Genomic DNA, 26903 nt, shown 5'->3' on the forward strand with positions numbered 1-26903 from the left:
TGGATGTTGCAGGGCCTAGTAAAGTATCTGGCATATAAAAGATATTCAGTAAATATTTGTGGAATGAACAAATCACAAAACTGAAAAATAAGGCCTAATATTTCCAATATTCTAATATTTGGGTAAAAGTGCTTATGTAAATAAAAGCCAGTAGCAACAATTACTAGGTTACCATACTATTCTAATGAGCTCTTAACTTAAAAAATCCTGTGCAATAAAGATTCTGCACTTAAAAAACAGCCCCATAGAAAAATCTATCCCAAGTAGATGTTTATTATTTATTCTCCTTTGTGCTTAGCTTTTACACTTACTTTCCAGCTATATATGAATGGGAAGAACAACAAAATGTTGTCATCTGTAACATTTATTTCATAGGCTCTCATGTTTAATTCATCATTTACTCAAACATTTCTTGAATACCACTAAAAAGTCTAACATAATAGAGCTGAATAGGGCCCAAGAAATCTGCATTTTAACAAACCCTTCAAAATGCTTTTGAAGAGGCTTGTTTTTAACCACCCTTTAAGAAATGCCGCTCCAAGCCATGTACAGGGTATCACTTCTATTAACTCACTAAGAATGTGAGGACCACCAGTTTACCACAGAGTTCTTTCCTACAACACGATTAGGTAAATAAGGCTGGATTATTACCTGCTGTTTGGTTTAGCCCTCAGTCTAGGAACAGTTGATGTAATACTGTAATAATTCTCACTTTACTAATGCAGTAAATTCTTTACTTGTGGCCCTTAGACCATCATCCCTCTGTCTTCACTCTGTACTATCCTCATTTCCATCCACTCATCCCAGCCATACTGCCCTTCTATTTCTTGAACATTGCACAATTAAGGCATTTACAGTGTTTGTTGCCTCTGCCTGGAACGTGCTCTCCTTGGAAAACCTTCAGCCCTCATTCAGATTGCATAATTAGTAACAAAAAATATCTGCATATGTAAAGTGTTCTGGAAAGCTGTCGTAGTCCCTAATAAGAGAAAATATTCTGAAAAGACAATCCAAATGGTACTCCACAGCTAGAGACAACATCAGCAAAATGTTGTTAGACATCAACAGACAGATGTAAGCTATGGTATCACTGTTTTAAATGAATAGCAGAAAAAGATTACTACCTCTTCTCATTAGTTTCCACTGCATCCCTGGACCTCTGTTTTGCAAATAACTTGGCCATTCTTTTAGCTTTGTTCTTCTGCCTATTGCTCATTCCAGCTCGAAATTCTGAGTCAATCAATTCAGCTGCCTGGAGAGTCTAAAAGAATAAAAGAATACTGACTTTAAACTTCAGAAGTTAAAATAAATATCCATAGTATCACAGCCTCAGAAGAGGATCAAGTCTATAAATTTCACCATATTCAAATTAATCACATTCTTTTTTGAGAGCTTCATGCTATTTTAGTGTATGGCTGTACCGTAATTTTAATCTCTTCTTCCTCCTTATTCTTCTAATTCCCAACAGATGCTCGTGTGTTTAACTTTTCTTATGTCATAGATGTGGCACAAATGTATGATCCTACTCTACGGAGAGGGCTTTGAAGAGGTGAGATTTCAAAATAACTATAATATCAACCGAAAATTGTGAGAATAAAGAAATGTCAATGAAAGAAACTAGTAATTATCACCTGCTGAAAAAAAAATTATAGCCAGAAGTGACTGGTCACTGGTCCAGCATCTTACAGTCAACTTACCCCTTAAGCTCCCTTCTTCTAAAGCACTCACTGCCTACAGTTTTTGATCTCTTCTCCATATATGGCAGACATTATAAAGGCTATGAGTTGAAAATGCTTTGAGCCCAAGTTTAAAATTCTGTTGTGCCTTTCAATAATTAAGATTCAAATGAAGCCCTGACTGGCATGGCTCAGTTGGGTAAGCACTGTCCCACAAAGTGAAAAGTCGCCAGTTCAATTCCCAGTCAGGGCACATGCCTGGGCTGCTGGCCTGGTCCCTGGTTGGGGGCATGCCAGAGGTGACCGATTGGTGTTTCTTTCGTACATCCATGTTCCTCTCCCTTTCTTTCTCCCTCCCCTCCACCCTTTCCAAAAATAAATAAAATATTTTTAAAAATTCACATGAAATATACCATTCTACAAACAATTAAGGTCACTGGTGTGGATGCCAAGCTACAGTCTTGATCCAAGGATCAGAGATGCATATAAAATGCAATGCGGTGGTAATGAGCTTATGGCAATTCCTTGGATCTTTCAAACCATAAAATGGCTATTGCCCAGTCCATGTCCAACTACTCTGTATACCGAACATTCTCTCTATTACACCTGCCCATTCATTTTCTTACACCATGTCCAATTATCACACTGTGATCACGGTAATATACTATTGTTCCCCTTTCTTTTATTCTGTTTTCTTTTTTCTTTTCATTTACATCTTAAGCTTCCTTTTGTAGCCCATTTCCTTCCATTTCTTGCTGGTTGTCATTATATTTTCTGCCTCTTTTATACTCCTTTTTACCTCTAGTATGCATAAAATATGTATTTATTTTGTCTGCAAAAGTTATTCATCATCTGCCGTTGTCAGGTGGCTCAGTAGGTTGGAGCGTCATCCCATGCACCAAAAGGCATGGCAGATTCCTGGTCAGGACACATATCTAGGTTGCAGGTTTGATCCCCAGGCAGGGCCTGCATGAGAGGCAACCAATTGATGTTTCTCTCTCACATCAATGTTTCTCTTTCTCTCTCCATTCCTCTCGCCCTAAAATCAATAAAACATATCCTCAGATAAGGATTAAAATAAAACAGCTATTCCCCACCACACACCCCCAACTCTAAAATACATACTGTAGTTTACAAATTTGAGTGGTTAAGAAAACAACTAGTATAAGGGAAAATAGACCATTTCAACTTAAGCAAAGGGAAAGGCCAAGGGAACGAAAAGGTGAAAGTTTCATGACTATAAAGCAGGAAATCCTAACAGGGCTGGCTCAAAGAACCCTAAAAGGATATTACATGGGCTAGAGGAAACAGTACTGAACCTCTGGAAGGTAATATTTCAGTTGTATGTGAATTTTTCTGAGGAGAAGGCTGTAGCTTTTACTGGACCTTATAAAAGAGTCTGGGGGCATAAAAACAAACACACACACACACACACAGGTATCCATTGGGAATTGAAAGAATAGAGAGAAAAGGAGGAATACAAAGCAATATTATGGTATAGCCACCAACAAAATAGCCTGCAGCTGTCAAAAAAAAGAACGTGATCAATCTGTATACACTGGTATTTTAGCTGCGTGAAGTGAGTAAAGGTAAACATGGCTTAAAAGGACACATATACTTGTGTATATACAGAAAATTTCAGGAAGGATACACAAATAAATCAAAAAAGGTTGCCTATGGGGTGTGGAGACATAGATGTCTATCAATTATTGGAAAGAATTTCTTTTAGTTCATAGTGTATATACTTTTGTATTGTTTAATTACTGAAAAGAATTTAAAACTTCATAGTGAGAAAAATTAAAAAAATAAAACTTCATAGTGTATAACCTTTTGTATTGTTTAAAGATCCTTTTTATCATGTTTGTTACTTTTTCAAATTAAAAAAATGAATCACAGCTCTGAAGATTTTAGTATCTTATCTGAATATGAGATAGCTCTTACTATCTCCCACACTCTCATTCATTTTTTTTTTCCTTTGCTAAAGAACAAAGAAAAGAGGAATTGGTACAATTAGGATCTCTTAATATTAAGAAGCTCCTAAGATTCCACTACAGCTTCGATCTAACAGACCAGTCTCTACAAGGTAGGATGAGCTTCTGTCCCTTTAAAATCTGTCAGCAGAAATCCAATTTATGAAAATATTACATTACGGTGACACTAAGTAGCAATGAGTAGGATTAAGGACAGCATTTTTTTTTTTTTTTTTTTTTGTAAAAATTGCAATTGCATTGCAAAATGAAGCAAGCCCTTTGTGCTATTACTTAAAATCAAACAAATAAAGGTTTTACCTACAGGTTGTTTGTTTACAAGGGCTGCTGAAGTTGGGGTATAATCCAAATCTTCATCATTGAAGAGTTCTTCAGTACTCATTCCAATGGCTTCTCCCATATTAAGGCCAAGTTTCTTCTGTAATAGTTTTCGTTGGCGTGCTATCCTTTCTTTAGGATCCACTTCACCTTTAAACAGAAAAGAAATACATTTCCTCCAAATTAGTTAAGAAGTGTTCTAATACATGAAGATCAGACTTGATTAAAATATAAAAAACTTTTTAACTATTAAAACACCCCTCCTGAAAATAAGGAAATCATACTCCTTGTCTCAGAATATGACTTAAGTTCTATTACCTAACCATGCTTAGCAATAGTGTACTAGGTAACAAAAAACTCAAGGAATTTTCACTGAGACTTCCCCACTGCCCTACTGTTAATTATTAAGTATATATAAAATGAGACCCATCCTATGGAAAAATATCTTATTTTATATCTATACCTTGTACATTCTCTGAAAGATCTAATCAAGCTAAAAAAATATATATAGATTTTATTTGACAGCAAAGATCTCAACAAATACATGCTTATTCCAAATGTGGCCTTTATGTATTCTGAGATGACACAGCCCTAATAGCCCAAATAACAAAGGTAAAGGCATAAAAGTAGACAGATTTTAAATGTCCGAAGTACAACCTATAATACTTCAGTGGAAAACAGATAAAAAGGTATTATTTTAAAAATAAAAATTCATGCCCTGGCTGGTGCGGCTCAGCAGACTGAGTGCCAGCCTATGTATCACTGGGTCACTGATTCAATTCCCAGTCAGGGCACATGCTGAGTTGCATGCCAGATCCCAGTCTGGAGGCATGGGAGAGGCAACAGATGGATGTTCCTTGCACATGGATGTTTCTCTCCATCTCTTTCTCCCTCCCTTCCCCTCTCTCTAAAATATAAATAAAGTCCAAAAAATTAATAAAAATAAAAATAAAAATTTAGGCCCTGGTCAGTGTGACTCAGTTGATTGGAGTATCATCACATAGACCAAAAGGCTGGGGATTTGATTCCTGGTTAGGGCCTATGCCTAGGTTGCAGGTTTGACCCTCGGTTGGGGCACATATGAGAGGCAACCAATGGATGTTTCTCTCTCTCTCTAAAATCAATAAACAGCCCTGGCTGGTGTGGCTCAGTGGATTGAGCACTGGCCTGCAAACCAAAGGATCACTGATTCAATTCCCAGTCAGGGGACAGACCTGGGTTGCAGGCCAGGTCCCCAGTAGAGGGGGCAGGAGAGGCATCCCCACATTGATTATTTCTCTCCCTCTCTTTCTCCATCCCTTCTCCTCTCTCTAAAAATAAATAAATTCTTAAAAAAAAAAAAAAAGTAAAATCAATAAACATATATTTTTAAAGTTTTGAAAAAAAAATTTTAATAAAAAAATAAATACAAATTTGGGGCCCTTGCTGGTGTGGTCAGTTGGTTGGAGCATTGTCCCACACGCCAAAGTCTGGAGGTTTGATTTCTGGTCAGGGCACATACCTAGGCTGTAGGTTCAATTCCTGGTTGGGTCACATACAGGAGGCAACCAATCGATGTTTCTTGGTCATACCAATGTTCCTCTCTCTTTCCCTCTCTCTCTTTCTCTCTCTCTCCCCCTTCCTCAATTCAATAAATATAATAAAGATAAAATAAATAAAATAATAAATTTGGCTTAAAATAGCTAAGTTACGAGAGACAGCTCTACATAATTGGAAACAAAAACCATTTTAAAGACAATGATAATCTACTTCTAATAACTCTTATTGGACTAACCTTCCACACATGATAAACCCTAGGCAAAATATTTTTAAAAATAACTACCTGAAGGCACTGGAAAGAGAACAAAAGTAGGCATATACTTGGGAGAATTGTCAATACCTGGAAGAAGGGCATGGCACTGGGTGAGTTTCCCAATTTTGCAGCTTTTAAACTTAGGGTAAGTGGGGCAGCTAAAAGCTGGATAAAAACCCCAGTCTTTCTAGCTTGAAGAACTAGAGGAAGGAGAGTCAGGAGTCGATCTAGCCACTGAAAGATAAAGAAAACCCAGAAAGGAGAGCACAAGGGAGAGGCAGAAGGACCAAATCCTGTGTACACTCAGTCGAATCTCTGGCTGAATTCTGAACTGCATAGGGCAGACTCCACACAGTCCAACTAAAGCTAAAAACTGATCTGAGATTTAAGCTGTTGCCCACTGCAAACAGTCTGGAATTTGAGTTCTGCCAAATTAAATGCATGCTAAAACAAACAAGCGAGCAAAAACCAAACCAAACAAAAACACTCTTCGGAAGAATGTAACAGAATGCAACCAGCACAAAATACCAGCAGCACTTATAATGTGAGGGATACAATCCAAAATTAACTGACATACAAAGAATATAAGGAATGTAACCCATTCGCAAAAGAAGAGACAATAGATATCAAGTCTGAGATGACCCAGATGTTGAAATTAGATGACAAGATTTTTAAGCTGAGTTTAACAATGCTCAATGTGAAGGAAGATATTGTCCCAATAATAAAAATGTATGATCCCTCAATAGAGAAACAGGAACTATAAAAAAGGAACCAAATACATAGAATCATACATTTGAATTAGCGCATTATAGCATGTGTAAAATATAACAATAAAGCTTTTTTTTTTTTTTTTTTAAAGAAGCAGGTCTGGAATTGAACAATATCTGTAATTTAAAAATCACTGTATGGGCTTAACTGATAAATGGAGATAAGACAAAGGGTAAATGAACTTACAGAGAGAGTAATACAAAGTACCCAATCTAAATAACAGGGAGAAAAAAGACCTAAAAAAGCAAGCAAGCCAAAAATGAAATTAAAAGAACAATTCTACTTACAATAGCATCAAAAGCAATATTTAACACTTATATTCTGAAAACTGAAGACCCTAAATGTCCAAAACAATCCTGAAAAAGAACAACAAAGTTGGAAGCCTGTGCTTCTTGATTTTAAAATTTACCACAAAGCAACAGTAACCAGGATAATGAAGTACTGGCATAAGCACACACACCAATGGAATAGAATGGAGAATCCAGAAATAAAATGATGTCTATGGTCAGCTGGTTTTCAACAAGGGTGCCAGATAAATCACTAGGGAAACAACAGTTCTTTTCAACAAATGCTTTTGAGACAATAGGACAGCCACATACAAAAGAATGAAGTTGGACCATAACCCCGCAACACATAAAAATTCATTCAAAATGAATCAAATACCTGATAGTAAGAACTAAAGCTATAAAACTCTTACAAGAAAATGTAGGAGTAAGTGACCTTAGATTTGGCGATAGCTTCTTATATATGACATCAAAAGCTTGAAAAACAAAAGAAAAAGATACATTGGACTTCTTTAAAATAAGTACCCTTTGTGCTTCATGAAAGTGAAAAGACTACCCACAAAATGGGAGGATATGTTTGTAAATCAAGTATCAAATAAAAGGTCTGTATCTAGAATGTTTATCTTACAACTCAGTAATAAAAGAACAATATTCCACTTAAAAATGGGCAAAAGATCTGGACAGTTCTCCAAAGATACACAAATGATCGATAAACACATGAAAAGATGTTCAATATTATTAGTTATCAGGAAAATGCAAATCAAAACTATGAGATAGCACTTCACACTCAGTACATTGGTCAAAGTCAGTTAATAACTGTTAATAACAAGTGTTGTCAAGAACATGGGGAAATGAGCACCCTTAAATACTTCTAGTAGAATATAAAACAGTATATTGGGAAATGGTACCTTGGGAAAGTTTGGCAATTTGTCAGAATGGTAATACCATAAATGGTAAAATATAATTACCAGATGACCCAGCAATTCCACTCTTACGTTGAAAACGTATGTCCACACAAAAACTTGTACCTAAATGTTTATTGCAGCATTATTCGTAATAGCCAAAAGGTGGAAACAACCCAAATGTCATCAACCAAGGAATGGATAAACCAAAATGTGATATCCATACAATGGAATATTACTCAGCCATAAAATAAAGACCACTTTACATTCATTAGGATGGCTACTATCAAAAAAACAAAACATGTCCTGGCTGGTATAGCTCAGTGGATTCAGCGTGGGCTGTGAACCAATGGGTTGCTGGTTCAATTCCCAGCCAGGGCAGGTGCTTGGGTCGTGGGCCAGGTCCCTGCTTGGTGGCATGAGAGGCAACCGATCAATGTTCTTTCCCTCTTTCTCCTTCCCTTTTCCTCTCTCTAAAAATAAATAAAATCTTTAAAAAGTAAATAAATAAATTAAATAACCACTTAAGAGTTGAGACTGGGAAAAAATAGTGGCCTTCCTCCCAACCACCTTATAAGCAATAGGTGCCCGCTACCCTGATCTCCATGTTCTACTCACTCATGACTAGGACAGAGGACTGCCCGCCCTTTTCCCGCTCTCAATGCCCTCACCCCCAGCCATTTCTAGGATCTGTAAGTCATAAATCTTGTGACTTTACTCACTTTATGTGACTGTATTGAAAGTGTGCCTCCACTCGAAACAACCCTGAAGTTTTCGCTTCCCCAAAGTGGGAGCTCAGATGCTAAGGGAGCTGCCTTGAGGGTGGCTTGTGCCTCCTCATTCAGCAGGCCATACTCTGCACAGTCTTAATTTAATACATCAGCTACGAGAATCCCAACACAGCAAAGATTAGAAAAATTGGAAACCTTGTGCACTGTTGGTAAGAAAGTGAAATGGTATAGCCACTATTGAAAACAGTATGACAGTTCCTAAAAAAATTAAAAATTGAATTATCATATGATCCAGTAATTTTACTTCTGGGTATATTCCCAAAAAGTATTAAAAGCAGCAACTTGGACAGATATTTATATACCCATGTTCATAGCAGCATTATTCACAATAACCAAAAGGTAGAAGCAATCCAAGTGTCTATTGATGGATGAATGGATAAACAAAATGTGGTATAAACACACACTGAAATATTATTCAGCCTTAAAAAGGAAAAATTCTGACATATACTACAACATGGACAAACCCTGAGGAAATTATATTAAGTGAAATAAGCCAGTCACAAAAGGACTAATACTATATGATTCCATTTACATAAAGTATCTAAAGTATTCAAATTCATAAAGACAAAAAATAGAATAGTTGTTACCATGGGATGGGGAAGAGGGAGAAATGGGAACTGTTGTTTAATGGGCATAAAACTTCAGTTATACAAGATGAAAAGAGTTCTGAAGACTGGCTGCATGACAAAGTGAATGTACTTAATACCACCGAATGGCATATACGCTTAAAAATAATGAAGATGGTGAATGTTATCTATACTCTACTACAATTAAAAAATGAGAATATTCTACAACAGGAATAAAAACTATATTAAAAAAATGAAATAAGTACTGATATGTACTACAACATAGACAGACTTTGGAAACATTCTGTGAAATAAAAGAAATCAGTCACAAAAGACCATATATTTATGATTCAATTTATAAGAAATGTCCAGAATAGGCAAATCTATAGAGACAGAAAGTTGCTCACAGCAGGGAAGGTGAGGAAAGAAAGTAGGGGGGTAAAAGGGTGATAACTAAAGGATATGGGGGTTTCTTCCTGAGGCAATAAAAATATTTTAAAATTGCATATATCTGTGAGTATATTAAAAAACAATGACATACACTTTTAAAATGAGTGAACTGTATACAATGTGAATTATCTCTCAATAAAGCTATTTTTCAAAAAATTTAAGACTGCTCTATTCAAAGGGAAATATACTAGGCCCAAAATTAGTCCTCTTGTTCTAGGGAGAGTCCTACTGGGAAAAATAACCTACATAACCGCAAAAGAAACTCAGACCAGCACCTAAACTAATCATGAATGTGTTCTTCGTATACATGAGAAGACAAACACGGATGAACAAACATGCAAAGAAAACCTAATTTTAGGGTTTTTTATAAGCACTGTTCAGCATGCTGTGACTTACCAGAATTTAAAGGTGAGTTCCAAAAAATTAGGATTTCCAATCCTGGCTACATATTAGAGTTGCAAGTGGAGCTTTCTCTTTTAAATACAATTTCCTAGAGTTCTCCCAATATTTAGTAAATCAGAATCTCTGAGATAGGATCCAAGGACTCTTTTTTTTTTAAATGACAAAGGTGACACTGACTTTTACCCCTAGATTAGGGCCAAAGATCTCTGATAAATGTCTGTGGGTACCCTAGAAAGATTAGTAAACTTACTGTTTAGAGTTAACTTTTTTCAAATTGAAAAGTTCCTACTTCTCTTATTAGAAAACTATGCTTTTCTGGAACTTGAGCAAATTTTCCTCATAATTTTCTCCAAAAAATAACTAAACCATATTTTTCAACAGAAACCATATTAAGTAAGAGAGAATGGGTACTTAACATTTTTTAAAGATGTACAAATTGAAGACCATTTCATTAACTAGAGAGATATATTCGACTAATGATCAATTAATTAGCAACAAAACAAAACACTGTTCTGTTTTGGATTTAGTCAAAAGAACAAATTATTTACTTACAGAAATCCACTAAAAACATCAAGGTTTTTTCCACTCAAGGCATCAATCTTGAATGGCCAAAACATTTATTTTATATCCAGATAGATTCTGTAAGTTTAAAGATAATGGGACAATTACCTATCCAAGATTTAGTTTTCATTTTTAGTTTTTGCTTTGGTCACTAGCAAGAATAAATCCAATTATTTAAATATTTAAAACACATAATAAGAAGTAAACTATGATACAGCTCTTAAATTTCCAGAATTGTGAAAACATTACCACAATCTGTACTAATCCTGGTTTTTAAAATCTATTCAACTGAGGCTCTTGGGGCAACAATTTATACTCTATATTCATAAAATGGCTACTGAAATATTAATATGTACCCATTAATAATGCATACAGAGTGGGGGAAAATGTTCACAGCTGTGAGTATGCAAAACAGAGTTTATTCTTATTAATTTATTAATTACCATATTATTGTCCACATGAACTGCAAATCTACTTTTGCCCCACCCTGTACATATAGTACGCACTCAGTTAAGGGGGGAAATATTCATGTGGTAGCTTTAGACCAAGCACCTCTGATTATCTTCCTACTCACAGCATCCCCAACTGCCAACTTCATGTCACATTTTGTGATGTTAGATTTTGCATGACTGACACAAAGCGTATCAAGTGACAGATTAGTCTGAACCCACGCATTTCAGACTTTACTCTATGGAACTACTACATACCTGATTTTTCATCTTGTACTTCAAATTCTGCACCAGCAGATCCCAAAAGTGATGCCCCATGTTGTAACAATCTACATATATCAAATCTGTCAAAATTCAATCGATCTGTAGTAGATGAATCTTCCAAAGCACTTTCTGAAGTAGATTCTAGATGAGGTTTAAAAATATTTAATTTGATCACATAGCCAACATGTAAAATGAAAGAAAATAGCATTACTTATGGTAGATGGGTAATATTTTAAGAAAAGTAAAAGGTGAAGGAAGTAGAAAAGCTACCATAATTTATAGCAGCTCTTAGTTATTTATGAATAAACTATTTAGTTGGTGGCTCCTCTTCTGAAAACCATTAGAATGTTAGTGGATGTATGTAAAGCTGTTGTTGACTGTGAAATTATATGACAAAAAATGCATCCTCATGTTGAAATATGTCTGTTAAATTTCATGCTGTCTCCACTTACTGTTAAATTGTTTAAACATACCAAGGGTAAACAGTATGAGTTTATTATAGTGCTAAACGGGAGATAAACATTTTCGCAGAATATATTCATAAATAAGACTACTAACCATCATCCCTCCCTATATCTGAGGAATATCTGGGACACAAAGAAACTTATTTTATTCAATTGAATTTACTTCATACAATATGAAGCAAATTAAAATTCCCTGGTAAATTGCTAAAATTATATATCCATCTGAGGCCTAAAAATATCTACAATATGTTCTGCATTCCTCCCCCAAAGAGTTATGTATGCCATTATAAATTTAAAAATATATTGTAATTGTTCACTGGTTTGTTTAGTTGGCATTTATATATAATTCATCTATAAACTGTAACTACTCGACTTAAAAAGAACTGCTACAAATATTTTAAATTTTCTAGTGATGATAAGCAATCTTACTATAAATTTTAATGCCACCGTAACTAATTTAATAAGTTTATAAAAGAGAATCTGAGTTCTTATATCTCTATATACCAAAATAATCAAAAATAATAAGCTGGAAAAGAAAAAGCTCTTTCCTAAAAACAAGTTATAACTTCTTCTGGTTATATATTTCATTTGATGAGAGAAAAGACAAATTGACATAATTACTCAAAATAATGTGCCAGCAAATTAAAGGAAAAATTTTAGACAAGCTAAGACTTATAACAAAAGTGATATTATCAAAGTGACTTGAAAATGAAACCCAGTTGCCTCATATTAAATTTTTACTTAATTAAAATGGGTACTTTTACATTTTAAAAGCATACATTCATTTTTAAATATCATTACAGAAAATCAGAAAAATAACTTCCACTATAAGACACTTAAAGGACACAAAAAAACAGACATACCCATCCAAATATCCACACACAATTATGCTTAAATTTAAAAAGATAATTACACTATTCTTCCACCAACAAAAAACAGACTGTTTCAAACATTTACTTTGTATTGATTTAATTTCATTTTTAGGACATAAATTCCTTCAGGAAAGTAATAATCTCTATAAATCAAGCATACTGTGGAATAATTTTAAAATATACATATAAAAACATTTTGTTTAGTTGTTTTTTAAAGCGTAGTGAAAATCACCTTATTCAATGTCATTTCTTGACAAGGCTACATCTAAAAGCATGAATAGTAAAATATAAAATGTATAGTATAGTTAACTCTACGGTCAGGATTTTATTGCAAACACTTTTCCACTTAAAAGCACTCTGTATAGGCCCTGACCCCTGTGGCTCAGTTGGCTGAACACTGTCCTCCAGAGCAAAGGGTCGCTGATTCAATTCCCAGTCAAGGCACATGCCTGGGTTATGGGCTGGTCCCTGGTTGGGGCATGAGAGGCAACTGATGCACCTCTCACAATTGATTTGTTTCTCCCTCTCGTTCCCCCTCCCTTCCTGTCTCTCTAAAAATAAATGAATAAAATCTTTAAAAAAATAATAAAAGCACCTTGTTTGGTTCTTGGCGCTGGATTCCACTCAGGTACGTTTTTCACTATAGCTTCCACAGCTTGTCCTGCTGCTATCCGAGTATCCCAATTTGTACTCCGTAAGTATATCAATACCTTAAAAATTATAAAATAATAGTTATATACCAAAAAATGTTGTCTGTTCAAGGTAGCCAGAACAGAGAAATACAAATTTATGTATTATTCAATAATTTATAATTTAGCAGCCCTCAAATTTATATAAAACATCTTGAAATTATTAATCATTTATAAAATTATATCACTCACAGGAAATATCACACCACCTTAAAAAAATGGGGAACTTTTAATAAAAGAATACTTAAGTGCATTTAAAAAATAACACAGCTTTTAACATGCTAAAAAGCAAAGACAGTGTGATACCGGCAAAAGGACAGATACATACATTAACAGACTAGAATTGAGAGTCCAGAAACAATACTATGTGTCTATGGTCAACTGATGTTCAACAAGACTGCCATGACAATTCAATGGGTTAAGAGTAGTTTTTATCAACAAATGGTGCTGGGGCAATAAACTAATGACCTCACAACACACACAAGAACAAACTCAAAATGGGCTATAAATCTAAAAGTAGAGCTAAAAACTATTAAACCCTTAAAACACAGGTGGAGATATTTGTGACACTGGGTTAGGCAAGGTTTTTTTAGATATGATCCCCACAGCACAAGTAATGTTAAAAAAAAGTTGGACTTCATGAAAATTAATCACTTTTGTACTTCAAGGATACCGTCAAGAAACTAAAAAGACAACCAAACCACCACCTGCAATCAAATACCTGATATGGGACTTGTATACAAAATATATAAAGAAATCTTACAACTCAATAATAAAAGAGCAAATATCCCACTTTAAAAACACACAAAGGATCTGAATAGACAGTTCTCAAAAAAAGATATACAAATGGTCAATAAACACATGAAAACATGCTCAACGTCATTAGTCATCAGGAAAATGCAAATCAGAAGCACAATGAGTTATCACTTTACACTCACTGGTATAGATATAATCAAAGTCATTTAATAACAAGTTCTGGCAAAGACATGGAGAAATCAGTCTCTCATACATTGCTGTTCAGAATGTAAAATAGTGGAGCCAGTTTGAAAAACAGTCTGGCAGTTCCTTATAAAGTTAAACATAGTTAGCAGATGATCCGCAGTTTTACTACGGGCATATAACCAAGAGAAAAACATACGTCCACACAAAAACCTGTATAGGATTTTCATTGCAGTGTTTTCATTATAGGCTGAAAAGTGGAAACAACCCAAATGTCCATCAACTGATTAACAGACAAATAAGATATGGTATATCCATATAGTAGATCCATATCCATCAATGGAATATTAATTGGCAATAAAAAGAAATGAAGTAATGAGACATGTCACAATATAAGAGAACCTCGAAAATATTATTTAAAGTAAAAGAAACCAGTCACAAAAGGTCACAAATTGATATAAAATGTTCAGAATAGGCGAATCTATAGACAGAAACTAGATTATTGGTTGCCTAGGACTGGGTATGGAAGGAGGAGTGATGAAAAGTGACTGCTAAAGGGCATGAGGATTCATTTGGGGAAGATAAAAATGTTTTCAAACTCGATTGCAGTGATGGTTGCACATATCTGTGAATAAAATTAAAAAATTATTGAATTGTATACTCTACATGGGTGAACTGTATTGTATATAAATTATATTTCAATAAAGCTGTTTAAAAAACAAAACTAAAAGGCAACAGGAAAATACTGAAGGCAGAGAAAAGAGGATAGGAAGTAAAAAGGTGCTAAAGACAAACTTTGCCTCTTTTGTAATTACTTGATGGCAGCTAGTATGCTGGGGTCTCAGTTACAAAGATCAGAACTCACTTGAAAATCTGGAAACCTTTTTTCAGTTCAGCACAGATTAGTCTTGTTCATTGTTTCCAGTTTCAGCTCATTCCGTCCTCCTCTCTTCCCTTGGGATCAGAAGAAATGGGTATGCTTCTCTATCCCACACCTTACACATGAGTATAATATTGCCTAATATGCACTGTTCTCCATTCTGAGAACATGGAGCCTGTAGATGTCAAGTCACTGTCTCTCTCCATCTACATCTTGGATATAGAGTGGGGAACATATCGGGAAGAGTCACTGTTAGCCCTTATGGTGGGAACCACACAGTATATATTTATACAATATACATCAACAAAGGGCTTTGAAATCCTACTCATAGAAATCAGGAAAGGACGAATGAGAATGAAAAAAGGAAGAGAGGTATCTTGGGGCTTCCAATGTCTGGGCTATCATATTGCTCTCCTATCCTATTCCCTACTCTTCCCTTCCTCAAAGCACTCTTGTTTTTACTTTGCATCTCAGAGAATTAAACACATAGAGTTTGCTGCTTACAATCATACAGGCACACTTCCATAAGCCCAGAGTTCAGTGAAAGTACCACTGTTGCTTAGGGAAAGAACATAGGCTAGGATTATGAAAACTCTGATTCACCAAAGCAGAAGCCTCCACTTTCAAAACGCTGATAACTAAGAATGTAATGACAACTAGCTTCTCATATATTTTAGTCATTGCCCATGAGTATGCATCCATTTAAAGACTGCTAACTACGATATAATTACTAGCTGTTAAGAATAAGTTAGACCACTAACAAACTAGATTAACAACTTAGTTCATCACCGAATTGGGTCAGATTCAAATTTGTGCCACAGGTAAAAGATTTTATGTTGTGTCAAAGCCCTTCAACAATTAAACTTGATGCAAAATATATGTGTGTGTGTACATATACATACACACATATATAATATTGTGACAAATTACAAAGAATAGCAAATTTTTTTAAATATTTGGAGAAATGTTAAGACATTTAATGAAATTTGAAGACCACAAGCTGTCACCAAAATAAAATAAGACAATTTCTGTCTTTACTTTTATGTTCCTATCCATGGACACCTTTCCACAATTGTATTATATGAAAAGAAAAAAAAAAGAGTTCTTACTTTAGATAAGAGATTGTTTAATTCATGGGGATGAAGCTTTACCACTTCTCCAAGTTGCTGTGCAGCAGCTTTTCTTGTAACTGGAGTAGTGCCAGTATCCAGTAAGATAAAAAGACGGTCAAGCCTAAAATAACAAAAATAGAACGGTTATTCTGAAATGTGTTTTCTTATATGTATGAGTCAATAAATGTACTGAGCATCGCTGAACAAAGATCTATGCTAGGGTCGCAGGAGAATCTCTACTCCCAAGCAACTTGCTCCGAGAGTTGAGTGAGTGGGTAAGGAAAATACACAGATAAGTAGAATACAGAGTACAATAAGATACATGTCAGAAAAGACATACTAAGTGCTTTAAGGAGTGGGAACAAAGAAAGCAAATACTATATCCCAACTGTGTATACTGTAAAGACCTCATAAAACAAATGGTGTATGAGATAGACCATAGTGGTAGAATAAAATTTAATACTGGTGGAGATGAGGTGACAAAAGGGAAAGGGGGAGAACCACCTGGAAGGAGGAATAACAACACAGCAATAAAAGGAAGACTACACTTAGGAAAATGACTGAAAGCTTGACTATAATTCAGGATACATTTAGGAGAACAGTGGGAGATACAGCTACAGAAGTAACTAGAACCTTTTGTGGGTGGTGGCGAACTGGGAGAGAAGGCTATCAAGGCCTCAGGCACGCTGAGAGAACACAAGGTGGAGGGGCACTGCCTGCCCACCTCCAAGTGCTGCACACTGCCCCTCTGCCACACGCACATCTTTCCACCTAACCATGTTGTTGCCAAGTCTCGCTTCTGGTACTTTGTATCTCAACTGAAGAAGATGAAGAAATCTTCAGGGGAAATTATCTACTGTGGGCAGGTGCTCAAAAAATCCTCCCTTAGGGGAAGAACTTTCGCATCTGGCTGTGCTATGACTCCTGCAGCGGCAACCAAAACATGTACTGGGAGTACCAGCACCTGATACCGCAGATGCCATCAACCACTGCTACCAAGACATGCTAGCTTGTGCCCACTCAATTCAGATCATGAAGTGGAGGAGAATGCAGCCAGCAAGTGACCTCGGCCAGCAGTCAAGCAGTTCCACAACTCCAAGATCAAGTTTCCACTGCCCCATTGGGTCCTTCATTGCCAGCACAAGCCACACTTCATCATCAAGATGCCTAACACCTTCTTTTAGATGCAGTCCTCTGGTTTGCCCAAGTAAACTTTTTGGAAAAACAAAGAGGTAGCTAGAGTCCTAATGTGGAGAACTTTGAATGTATAAACCGTGAGTGAAGGTCTTGGGTTAAGAAAATGATGGGACTTCAGCTATGTTTTAGAAAGACTAATCTGGCAGCAGTGTGAAGCATGAAATAAAATGGAAGGAAAGTTTTAGAGAATCTAAAGCTAAAAGTACAGACCTGAACTATAATCATGGCAAGAATACTAAAAAGAGGTTGGGAGAAATGCTGCAGAAGTAAATCACACGTGGTATAGTAAATGAAATGTTAAGGAAATAAAAAGATTCTGAGACTATGAATCTTAGAAAATGAAGGTGTCATTAAAAGGGTAATGGGGGAAAGGTTGTCGGGAACTACTACATAGGACACATGGACAAAACCAAGGGGGAGGGTGGAAGCAGGGTAGGGAGCTGGGTTTGGCTGGGGTGGGGTAGAGACGAGTGGAGAGAAAAGGCAGACAACTGTAATTGAACAACAATAAAACAATTTTAAAAAATAAAAAGAAATGGGAAGAACAAGTGAGGAAATGTTATAAGATGACAAGTTTACTAGTGGTAAGAACATAGCAAAGAGAGACCAAAAAGGATAGTTGGAATAGAGGTCTGAAATTCAGGAGAAAGTTGAAATGAAAGGTACAAAGGTATATGAGTCATCTGTATAGAAGTGACAGATATGGCAATAAATAAGATCTCTTAGGAAAGAGTTTGTAAAGACATGTAACATAATGTCACAAATTCCAGAGCCATGACACCATGGTTCAAATCCCACCAATGAATGAAGTTTGGAATAAGATTACAATGCCTTATATCTGGAATAAGTTGGGGGAATAGAAAACTGTGTTACTTTGTTTTGGGTATACAGGAAAATCCTAAGGTTTAGAAAGAAAGTCGTAAGTAACTACCACAGCTGTCTACATATCATACAGGTCTAGCCCTCTTGTAATACTACGAATCAGGCTCAATGAGGTAAAGTGGATGCCACAAGTAATGAAAAGAAGATGGCTTCATACATGGAATAAATATGTACTTTAAACAAGACCGAGGGTGACAAAGGGCAAGGTTACACTGACTGTTCCCAACCTTTTACAAGGGGAGATTTAGTGAATACACCTTCAAATTTTACCTAATGAAGAAGAGAAGGCAAGCAAGGTCCCAGAGCTAATCATGAGCATTAAGCATTAATATACTGTAAAGAGGCTCATATTTTGCTTCTGGGATTCTTTTTCTTTCATAAAGAGCTAAAAAATTAGGTCTTACAAAACAAAGCTCTGAAAGCCTTTCATAAGATAAACCTCTAAGGAGGCAAATGAAATGGGCAGGGTTTTTTGGTTTTTTCTTTTTTAGTGTAGTATTTCCAAACTAGCCAGTCATTAAGAAGTAAAAAATTATTATAACTGATAAGAAATATAACTAAAATAGACATTTTTTTTGTCAAGAAGGCTAAGGGTACAATGAAAACTTTTTAATTGCTTCAGAACAAAACATTAAAAGGCAAGGTTCAAATTTTATAGGTAAGGGTATGTAAGAAGGACACTATCAAAATACTTGAGCCCTGGCTGGGTGGCTCAGTTCACTAGAGTGTCGTCCTGTACACCAAAGGGCTGCAGGTTCAACCCTCAGTCAGGGCACATACCTAGGTTGTGGTTCCATGTTTCTCACTTTCCCTCTAAAATCAATAAACATATCCTTGAGTGAGGATTAAAAAATTAAATAATTTTAAAAAAGAAAAAATATTTGAGGCAATTAAAGTCAGTAACGTAAGACAAAAAGAGGCAATACAATATTTGCTTCCAATACACTGAATGTCACACAGAGTGATTAAAAGGAAGTTAATTTTTATGAGACATGTAAAAATTAACTTACTTTATACACACACTGTGCATAGATACATCCCACCTTACTCATTTAATGCTAGCTAAATTATTTGTCTCTACCCATTCATTCATCTGTTTTTCTACAGGACTTGGTGAACAGTGACTCAGAGAGGTAACAGGACAAAAAAAAGGGGAAAAATTTTTTTTCTGACAGTTGGTGTTCTTAAAAATTTCCAAGACTAAGTCACACCCCAAACCCCATCCTCAGAAAATGATTTCCCACACCCATCCCATACATAACTTTCAGAATGCCCTTTATTTTCATCTTTAAAAGTGGTTGCAAATGTTAAAGATTATAAGCACCCTCGCCAAACCAACAAACATCTGCATACTGCCATGACCACGTGATTTTGAATGCCTATGCTCAATGAAATTTGTGCAAAGAAAATTTACACATCTATAAGTTACTTTCTGTACATCAAGAAAAATACTCATTTAAATCTTTTATATTCTGTGGCAGGCAAAAGTATCCAAAATTAAGTAAGTTTTACTATAAAGAATATATTAGTCTTAGGTCAAATTTATGCTACAGTTGACTTATAATTGTATGTGTTGCATGTACTCGTGTATTCTTTACAATATGTGTACATATATGTACACATATGTGTACATGTGTGTACAGTTCACATAGATCCAGCACCTTCCTATAAGAAATAGTTGTAAAATGGGAAAACTAGACTGGAACTTAGAAGACCTTTAGAGGTCCTACTTCTGTCACTTATAGGAGGACTTAGGGAAGCTCATTTTAACCTCTTTTTTTGGAGGTAAAACCAGATAATTTAGCTATCTTTTACAGCTTCACATCATTGCAATATTTTTTGTACTTTTTTCCCCTTACATAATATGTTTTTCATATCTTTGACTTATTTGATGTCAACTTCCTTAGAGCTCTGCAAAGATTTTAACCACTTCATAATTCCTTTTCCATATGGAGTTTCTGCTTTTTGTGACCAAAAGCGAAGCTGGCCACAAAATGAATACTCTAAGGAAGTGACAATAACAACTTGTTAATAAATCCATGTGTAAAAAGTTAAAAGAAAATTGAGTTTTCAAAGTTTTCCCCAATCATTTCCACACTTCTGGAGCCCCAATTACACCATTCCCTATTCCATACAAAAGGAATGGACTACTTCACTGAGTACCTAGGTCTCCAGGTTATGGTACACAAACAACTTCAGGTTCTCTCCTCACTACCTCTTAAGATTGGTCTTTACACTTACCCTCTTTCTATTTCAGATGAAAAGAGTGCCCCCACTCTTCAAGACTTAGATATTGTCCCACTGTTTTTTTGACACTATCTCCTTCTATTCTCAGTCAATTATCTTCTCTACAACACCTCAAACCACTGCCTTATTAACCTACTCCTTTCTGTCTTCAAATATAGAGGTCTGTTTCTAATAAGAAAATAAATTCCCTGACCTCCATCTCCTAGAACACTTTGTTCTTACTGCCAAGTATCTTGAACCAGTGTTTAAAATCACCTCTTTCACTTCCTCACCAAACACAATTTAATCCACGACTCAAGTTCCTAATCCTTTTCCGCTACGGAAATAGAACACCTGAAAGTCACCAATTAACCTGCAAGATCCAAATACAATTGTCTTATAAATCCACTTTTCTTGACTCTTCTATGACATCTGATATCAGCAAGTACTGTTCTTAATACTTTCCTTCCCAAATTTTCACATTTTATTACCCTGTTCTACTCTGAACTCAATTCCTTCCTTGGTTTCCTTACTCTTAACACTCTTAATATGAACATTCTCCCAGATTTCATCCTTGGCTGCTTACCTCTCTCCAGTGTCTCCCTTAGGAAACTGTATTATTTGTTAAAACTATAACATAGTACAAATAATCCCAAATCTGTCCCCTTTGTAAACTCTGATGCCACACTTACAACTGCCTGGTGAGCATAACCCGATACTAATGTGATTTTATTGCCAAATTTACTTCCTAAAGCACCCTTTGATCAAATTATTACCTTACTCTAAGCTTTTTAATGGCTCACCCTTATCATCTATCAGATAGCAATCAGAAGTAAAAAAGTATCTCCCAAACATGGACCTTTTGGTGTTCATAACTTTGTCTATACTGTTTCCTCCACTTGGAATGTCTTGTCTTGGTTCAATTCTTCAGCTAGCTCCCATCCATAAGGATTTAAAATCCTTTACCCTCCTGAAACCACCTCAAACTATTATTTCCTCTTCTGAACTCCACATGAATTCTCATCTTAGATGGCTATTTTGGTACTTATTATGCTCTGTTTTATGGCATCTCTTATATTGAGTTGTCACATGATGTCTTATGCTTATTAGGCTTCACCTCCTTCAGTGATTCTTTTTGTCTCCCACAACACTTTGTACAGTATTTAACTATATTTGAGTAGCTGGTGCTTACTATAATTAAAATTACAGATAAAGAAAAGTTCAAATTTCTTGGGGACAAATGGAAGCACCATTTTTAAACCACCCCCCCCCAAAAGAGTATGCTATATTATAATTTCTTTGCTTCCTTTGAGAAACATCCTTAATCTACAACACATGTATTATATAAAAACAAGTTATAAAAATAACAGAACTGCTGGTAAGGTAATGTTCCAGTTAGTGAAAAGGTCAGCATAGCAGGACTTCAGCATTCTAAACATCAAGGCAGTTATCTGCTCCAAACAGCAAGCTAAAAGAGACCACATGGTAGGCACTGCATTCCTTCAATAATGGCCACGCTTCCTAAACCTTCCTTTAGTTCCCTGTTACCTAGCTTCATTAGAACCACACACCTGCCCAAAGACCTTCAACCCCTCTCTAACCCAACGCTGCTCTGTCTCACAGCAACACAGTTCTTCTTGCCTCTCCTTTCTGCAAAGACTTTATCTCAGTGCCGTGTCCTGTTGCCTGTCCTCCTCCACTAGCCAACTCTCCTAAGGGTAGCAGATCAGCTCTCTTTCACCCAGTTCCGGGCTTGTTTATTCTCACATCTTCCACCTTGGGGGTAACCAAACACTCCACTCTGAAGAGAGAAATGGGGACATAAGAATGCTTGCTTGGTTCTCTTGACTCAAAGCCCCTTTAGGAGTTTTCCATTCCTCTCTCCAGGACAGCATATTCAACAGCACACAAAAGGAAGAACGAAGAGATGTACAGGCCAGCATCTGACAAGAGGGCAGTCTGACTTGTTAACCCAGGGTAACCAGCTATAAGGAAAGCAGGGTAAGCATCAGGGCCAGGCCACAATGGAAAAGGCTGGTGTAGTGAACTGGCTGGAGAGGGGCAAGGGCTTGAGACTGGGTCAGTATTATGTTGGAGACACACAAGGTCCTTGGTGAGGGAGAGTCCTGGAGGAAGCTAGGTGGTCAGAAGAAAAAGGAAGTTAAAAGAAGGTCTGCTTGAGGGAACACAGTACTTACCATAATATTTCTAAACCCTATCTTGCAGAAAAACTAGTAGAAAAAAATGTCACTCTTCATTCTCTGAAGATAGACAGATGGAGAAGAGGTAACAGATGTCAACTGAATGTAAGGTACCAAAGACTACAGGAGAATCATTTAAATAAAACATAAGGTAATTATATTTGACAGTATCCATACTGATGAAAAGAAATCTGGCCCATTTTCAATTTGGATTTTAATTCAGAGAGATAACTACACAAGACATGACTCATGTTTTATCAACTTGTGATTTTGGCCAAATGCTGTAAAGACTGCCTGAAAAAAGGAAAGAGTACAGAACGTCTGCAGAGGTTATACGGGCAGCTGCAATCTAACCCTTCTTCTCTTCAGCTCTTTGCATTGTGATACTTCATAAAGACACAAAAAGAAACAGAAAGAAATGATACAGGGGTGGACAAAAATAGATTTACAGTTGTAATACAAATAATTAATAAATAGTAAAATAAGAATAAACTCTGTGTTTTGCATACTCATAACTCTAAACTACTTTTGCCCACCCCATATGTATTTTGAACTATGCCCTAGATTACTACTTCATCGTGAATAGACAGGTATATGTTGCATTTCCACTCCTAAGCCATTTGATGAAAGAAAAAAGGTATAAAATATAACTTCCTCAATCTACTTCCAATCTCAATATTCTCAGAATAAATTTAATCTCTCTGAAAATTGTGGAGGGTCAACCAACAGAATATATCACAAGAATGGCTTTGTAACCTTAACTAAAAGAGAATGGTCTGTCAAGTTTGCCCATTTTGTATTTTTTACATTTAGCAGAAGTACATTAAAATTTAAAACAGAAACTATTTGAACTTTTACTTTTCTGTGTTACAAAGGGAATAAGTATCTGATATAAACACTGTCCTAAATCTCACAGATTATCATTAAACAAGAGAATTATATTCAAAAGGAAACAACTTCCGAGAAATTCCCTATACTGATGTTTTAAAATGCAAATCTTCTAGTTGATACTGTGGGTAATTTGAAACTATGTTAATGTTATGTTCTTTAAACAAGAGGCAGATTAATTTAAGATACCACATAGAACACAAGGATGAATATGCAAATGTGAAACCACACCAAAGCCAGCGGCATGGCCAGGTACATGCTAGATAAATTTTATTTCCCCCGCTCCCACACTAGAACATAAAGTTCGTGGGAATGGGGACTCCATTTTTGTTCTGTGCTGTATCTCCAGCACCTAGAACATTAGAAAGCATTCTTGTAAAATAAATGCTAAAGAAAAAAAAATACAACCAAGTTGTATTATCTCCTTCAGGACATTTTTACCTAATCTCTGCCCCAATCTAACAGCCCACTGCCTTTTTCAAGACTTTATCTCAAAGATAAAATCTGGGTTCTTCAGCAGAAATGTCTGTGGGGTTTTTTACTTTTAAAAATTAATTTAATTTTTACATCTTCAGGGCATTTATTTTTTTAAATATTTTATTGTTTATGCTATTACAGTTGTCCCATTTTTTGCCCTTTCACCCAGCCCACCTACTTCCATAATCAGTCCCCTCACCATTGTCCATGCCCAGAAATATTTGTAGTTTTAAAACGTCATACAAAATTACATCCTTTAAAATGGTAAATTTTGTTATGTCTATTGTCACTTAAAAAAAAAAAACACCCTTTATACAATTACTTTGATTAATAAACCCAAGATACAGGAAAGAATTTACCATAAGGACTAAAATGAAAAAGCTTCTATAATGCTCCCTCTACGTTTCCTGGTTTTGTACCTAAATTTGTTGAAGTATGAAATATGTGATATATAGTCATCCCTCAGTATCAAGGGAGATTGGTTCCAGGACAGCCCCACTCTACCCTCCTCAGATACCAAAATCTGCAGATGCTCAAGTCCCTTATGTGAAATGGCACAGTATTTGCATATAACCTACATATATCCTCCTATATACAGCAGGTCCTCAAATAACATCATTTTGTTCAAGGCTGTTTCATTATAATGTTGATGAAATGATGAGATGCCACAGGAACTTAACTGCTGTTTATATCAATTAGTGTTTGATAAAATAGTTTCATAATAAGTTGTTTCCCTTACAGTCTCAGGATCTATCAACAATATTAGGTGAGGACTCAATGTACTTTAAATCATCTCTAGATTCTTATACCAAAGACAAAGCAAATGTGATGTAGTTATTATCCTGTATTGTTTAGGGAATGACAAGAGTCTGTATATGTTGAGTACAGATGCAAACATTGTAGGACTAACTACATAGGACACATCAACAACATCACTTTTTCCCCCAAATATTTTTGATCCACAGTTGGTTGAATCCAGATGTAGAACCTGCAGATATGGACCACTCACTGTATGAAATTTACAATAATCCCTTCTGTCAATCCTATAATGAATTGAAATTAGCAGTAAAAGAGGAACAGGACTAGCAAACACAAGAAACATGCTGTCCTATAGATAATTAAGATCATTTTAGCATTTTCCCTGTCATTATTAGGAAGGATCCACCAAAACTTCCCCAACATCAAGAAGCTTCCTTTTATTTTGCAGAACATACCTGTTGAAACCTGTTGAAACAATGTTTCTCTGAAGTATCAGCAATGCAGAGAGAGAGAGAGAATTAACAAAACAGAGCAAAGTTCTGTTAATATGTAGCAATTTGTTTCTTCCATAACAAGGTATGTTTTGATTTTTTCCTGAATCCTTTCTGAACACTGCATCACATTCAAATGCAAAGTTATATGTCACAGGTATAAGGTATGGCTTCTAAGCAGTCAAATCATAATTACTGTCTAGACATTTTAGACATGCACCTTTATAGCTTAGATCACTGAGGAAAAATTCTCTGAATTTTTTTTCTACATGATCAAGGAAAAACCACGTTCATATTAGCTAGTCAATGTAAAACAACAGTCAACTAACACAACTGTGGCATAAACAGGCAAAGATTATCCAACACCCCCCCTCCCCCCGCAAAACCAACCCCTTTAAAAAATCTGTATTAAGCCATGGAGCCCAATAATGTTACAGATTCACCATCTTCTGTAATGAGCATAATACCCCTTAACAATTCTTCTAAGGCTGCCTTTACTGTTGGCAGCCCAACCCCATCTAGCTAGGTGACAGATGATACTGGGAGAAAGGCTCACAAAACAAAACAGCTGTATTCAAAGATTTAATAATTGTAATATCAATTGTTTGCAAACACTGAAAGCTGTAATGCTACTAATTCATCTTTTGCTGAAGTTGGTTTTTGTAGGAGCAAGTCAAGTAGCTTAGTGAGTGAGCTTAGCTGACTTTTCAGCATTCACATTTAAAGGGCAACATTGTTCTCTACTCCTACATTTGTATACTGTCTCTTTTAATAAGGGTCTAAAGGAATTATACATTCTTCAGTAATACTTCACTGCATCTAATGGAGAACTTCAAATGCTATAATTGTGCATGCGCTGTTGAAGGGAGCGCAAAATGCTATCAGTGTTTGCAAAGAGTCACAAAGTTTGTGGTGAGGTTTTTTTTTTTGGTGGGGGGGCAAGATTTAACTCACATGCATCAAGAGTTGACCATGCATTTCATAATTTGCCACATTCTTACAATTCAAAATACAGTACAACTAAAGGCTTTTATAAAACTATAACAGGGTCTAAAAAATGTGGTCATACAAAATGCAGGGTTACATTATAGCCAACTGCATTTTAAAATGCCACACTATCACAGAATTGTACCAATTATAAACTTTTAAAACTAGTTCTAATATTTATTATGTTTTTAAAGTTATAAGCCTGGACAATATTCAAAGCTATAGTGAAAGCTTTTCTTCCAGAGAAAACAAAAACCGTAGCTAAACTCAGAAGCATTCACTTAAAAACACTGGAAATATTCTACTACATATAAATTACAATAAATCATGACAGGTATTAAAACAACAAACAAAATCACCCATGTAAAAAAAATTTGTATTGAGCACCTATATAAGCCAGCCACTATGCTGGGATAGAAAGATTAGACACATTCCCTTCTCTCACACAGTTTATGTTAATCCAAGCAGGGGAGAGAACAATGAAACAATTACAAAATATGATAAATGTTATGATTGACAGAAGAACACATTGGTACAAATCACTCAGAGGAAGTGAAGTCAGAAAAGGCTTCCTGAACAAACTACCGTACAGGCTGACCTAGATTATAAGGTTGGAATTACCCAGACT

General features: G+C 35.7%; 1 protein-coding gene and 1 pseudogene across 2 annotated transcripts in view; one reads left to right on the plus strand and one right to left on the minus strand.

The window, feature by feature from the left end:
• The window catches only part of BTAF1 (B-TFIID TATA-box binding protein associated factor 1), a 94159-nt gene that overhangs the window by 63925 nt on the left and 3331 nt on the right, over positions 1 to 26903 (minus strand). Inside the window, exons 2-6 of one of the 2 annotated variants that reach the window (XM_024563478.3) lie at positions 16165 to 16288; positions 13143 to 13257; positions 11206 to 11352; positions 3969 to 4132; positions 1125 to 1261 (exon numbers count right to left, since the gene is read on the minus strand). In XM_024563478.3, coding sequence (XP_024419246.1) covers positions 1125 to 1261; positions 3969 to 4132; positions 11206 to 11352; positions 13143 to 13257; positions 16165 to 16288 — 687 coding nt within the window. Of the gene's footprint in view, positions 1 to 1124; positions 1262 to 3968; positions 4133 to 10489; positions 10577 to 11205; positions 11353 to 13142; positions 13258 to 16164; positions 16289 to 26903 lie in introns of those variants that run through there. The other variant, XM_045197740.2, reaches the window with a different exon arrangement.
• Positions 16587 to 17351, plus strand: LOC112307343 (large ribosomal subunit protein eL20 pseudogene; annotated as a pseudogene).

This window comes from Desmodus rotundus, chromosome 4 (genome assembly GCF_022682495.2).
Source record: "Desmodus rotundus isolate HL8 chromosome 4, HLdesRot8A.1, whole genome shotgun sequence".
Classification (NCBI taxonomy): domain Eukaryota; kingdom Metazoa; phylum Chordata; class Mammalia; order Chiroptera; family Phyllostomidae; genus Desmodus; species Desmodus rotundus.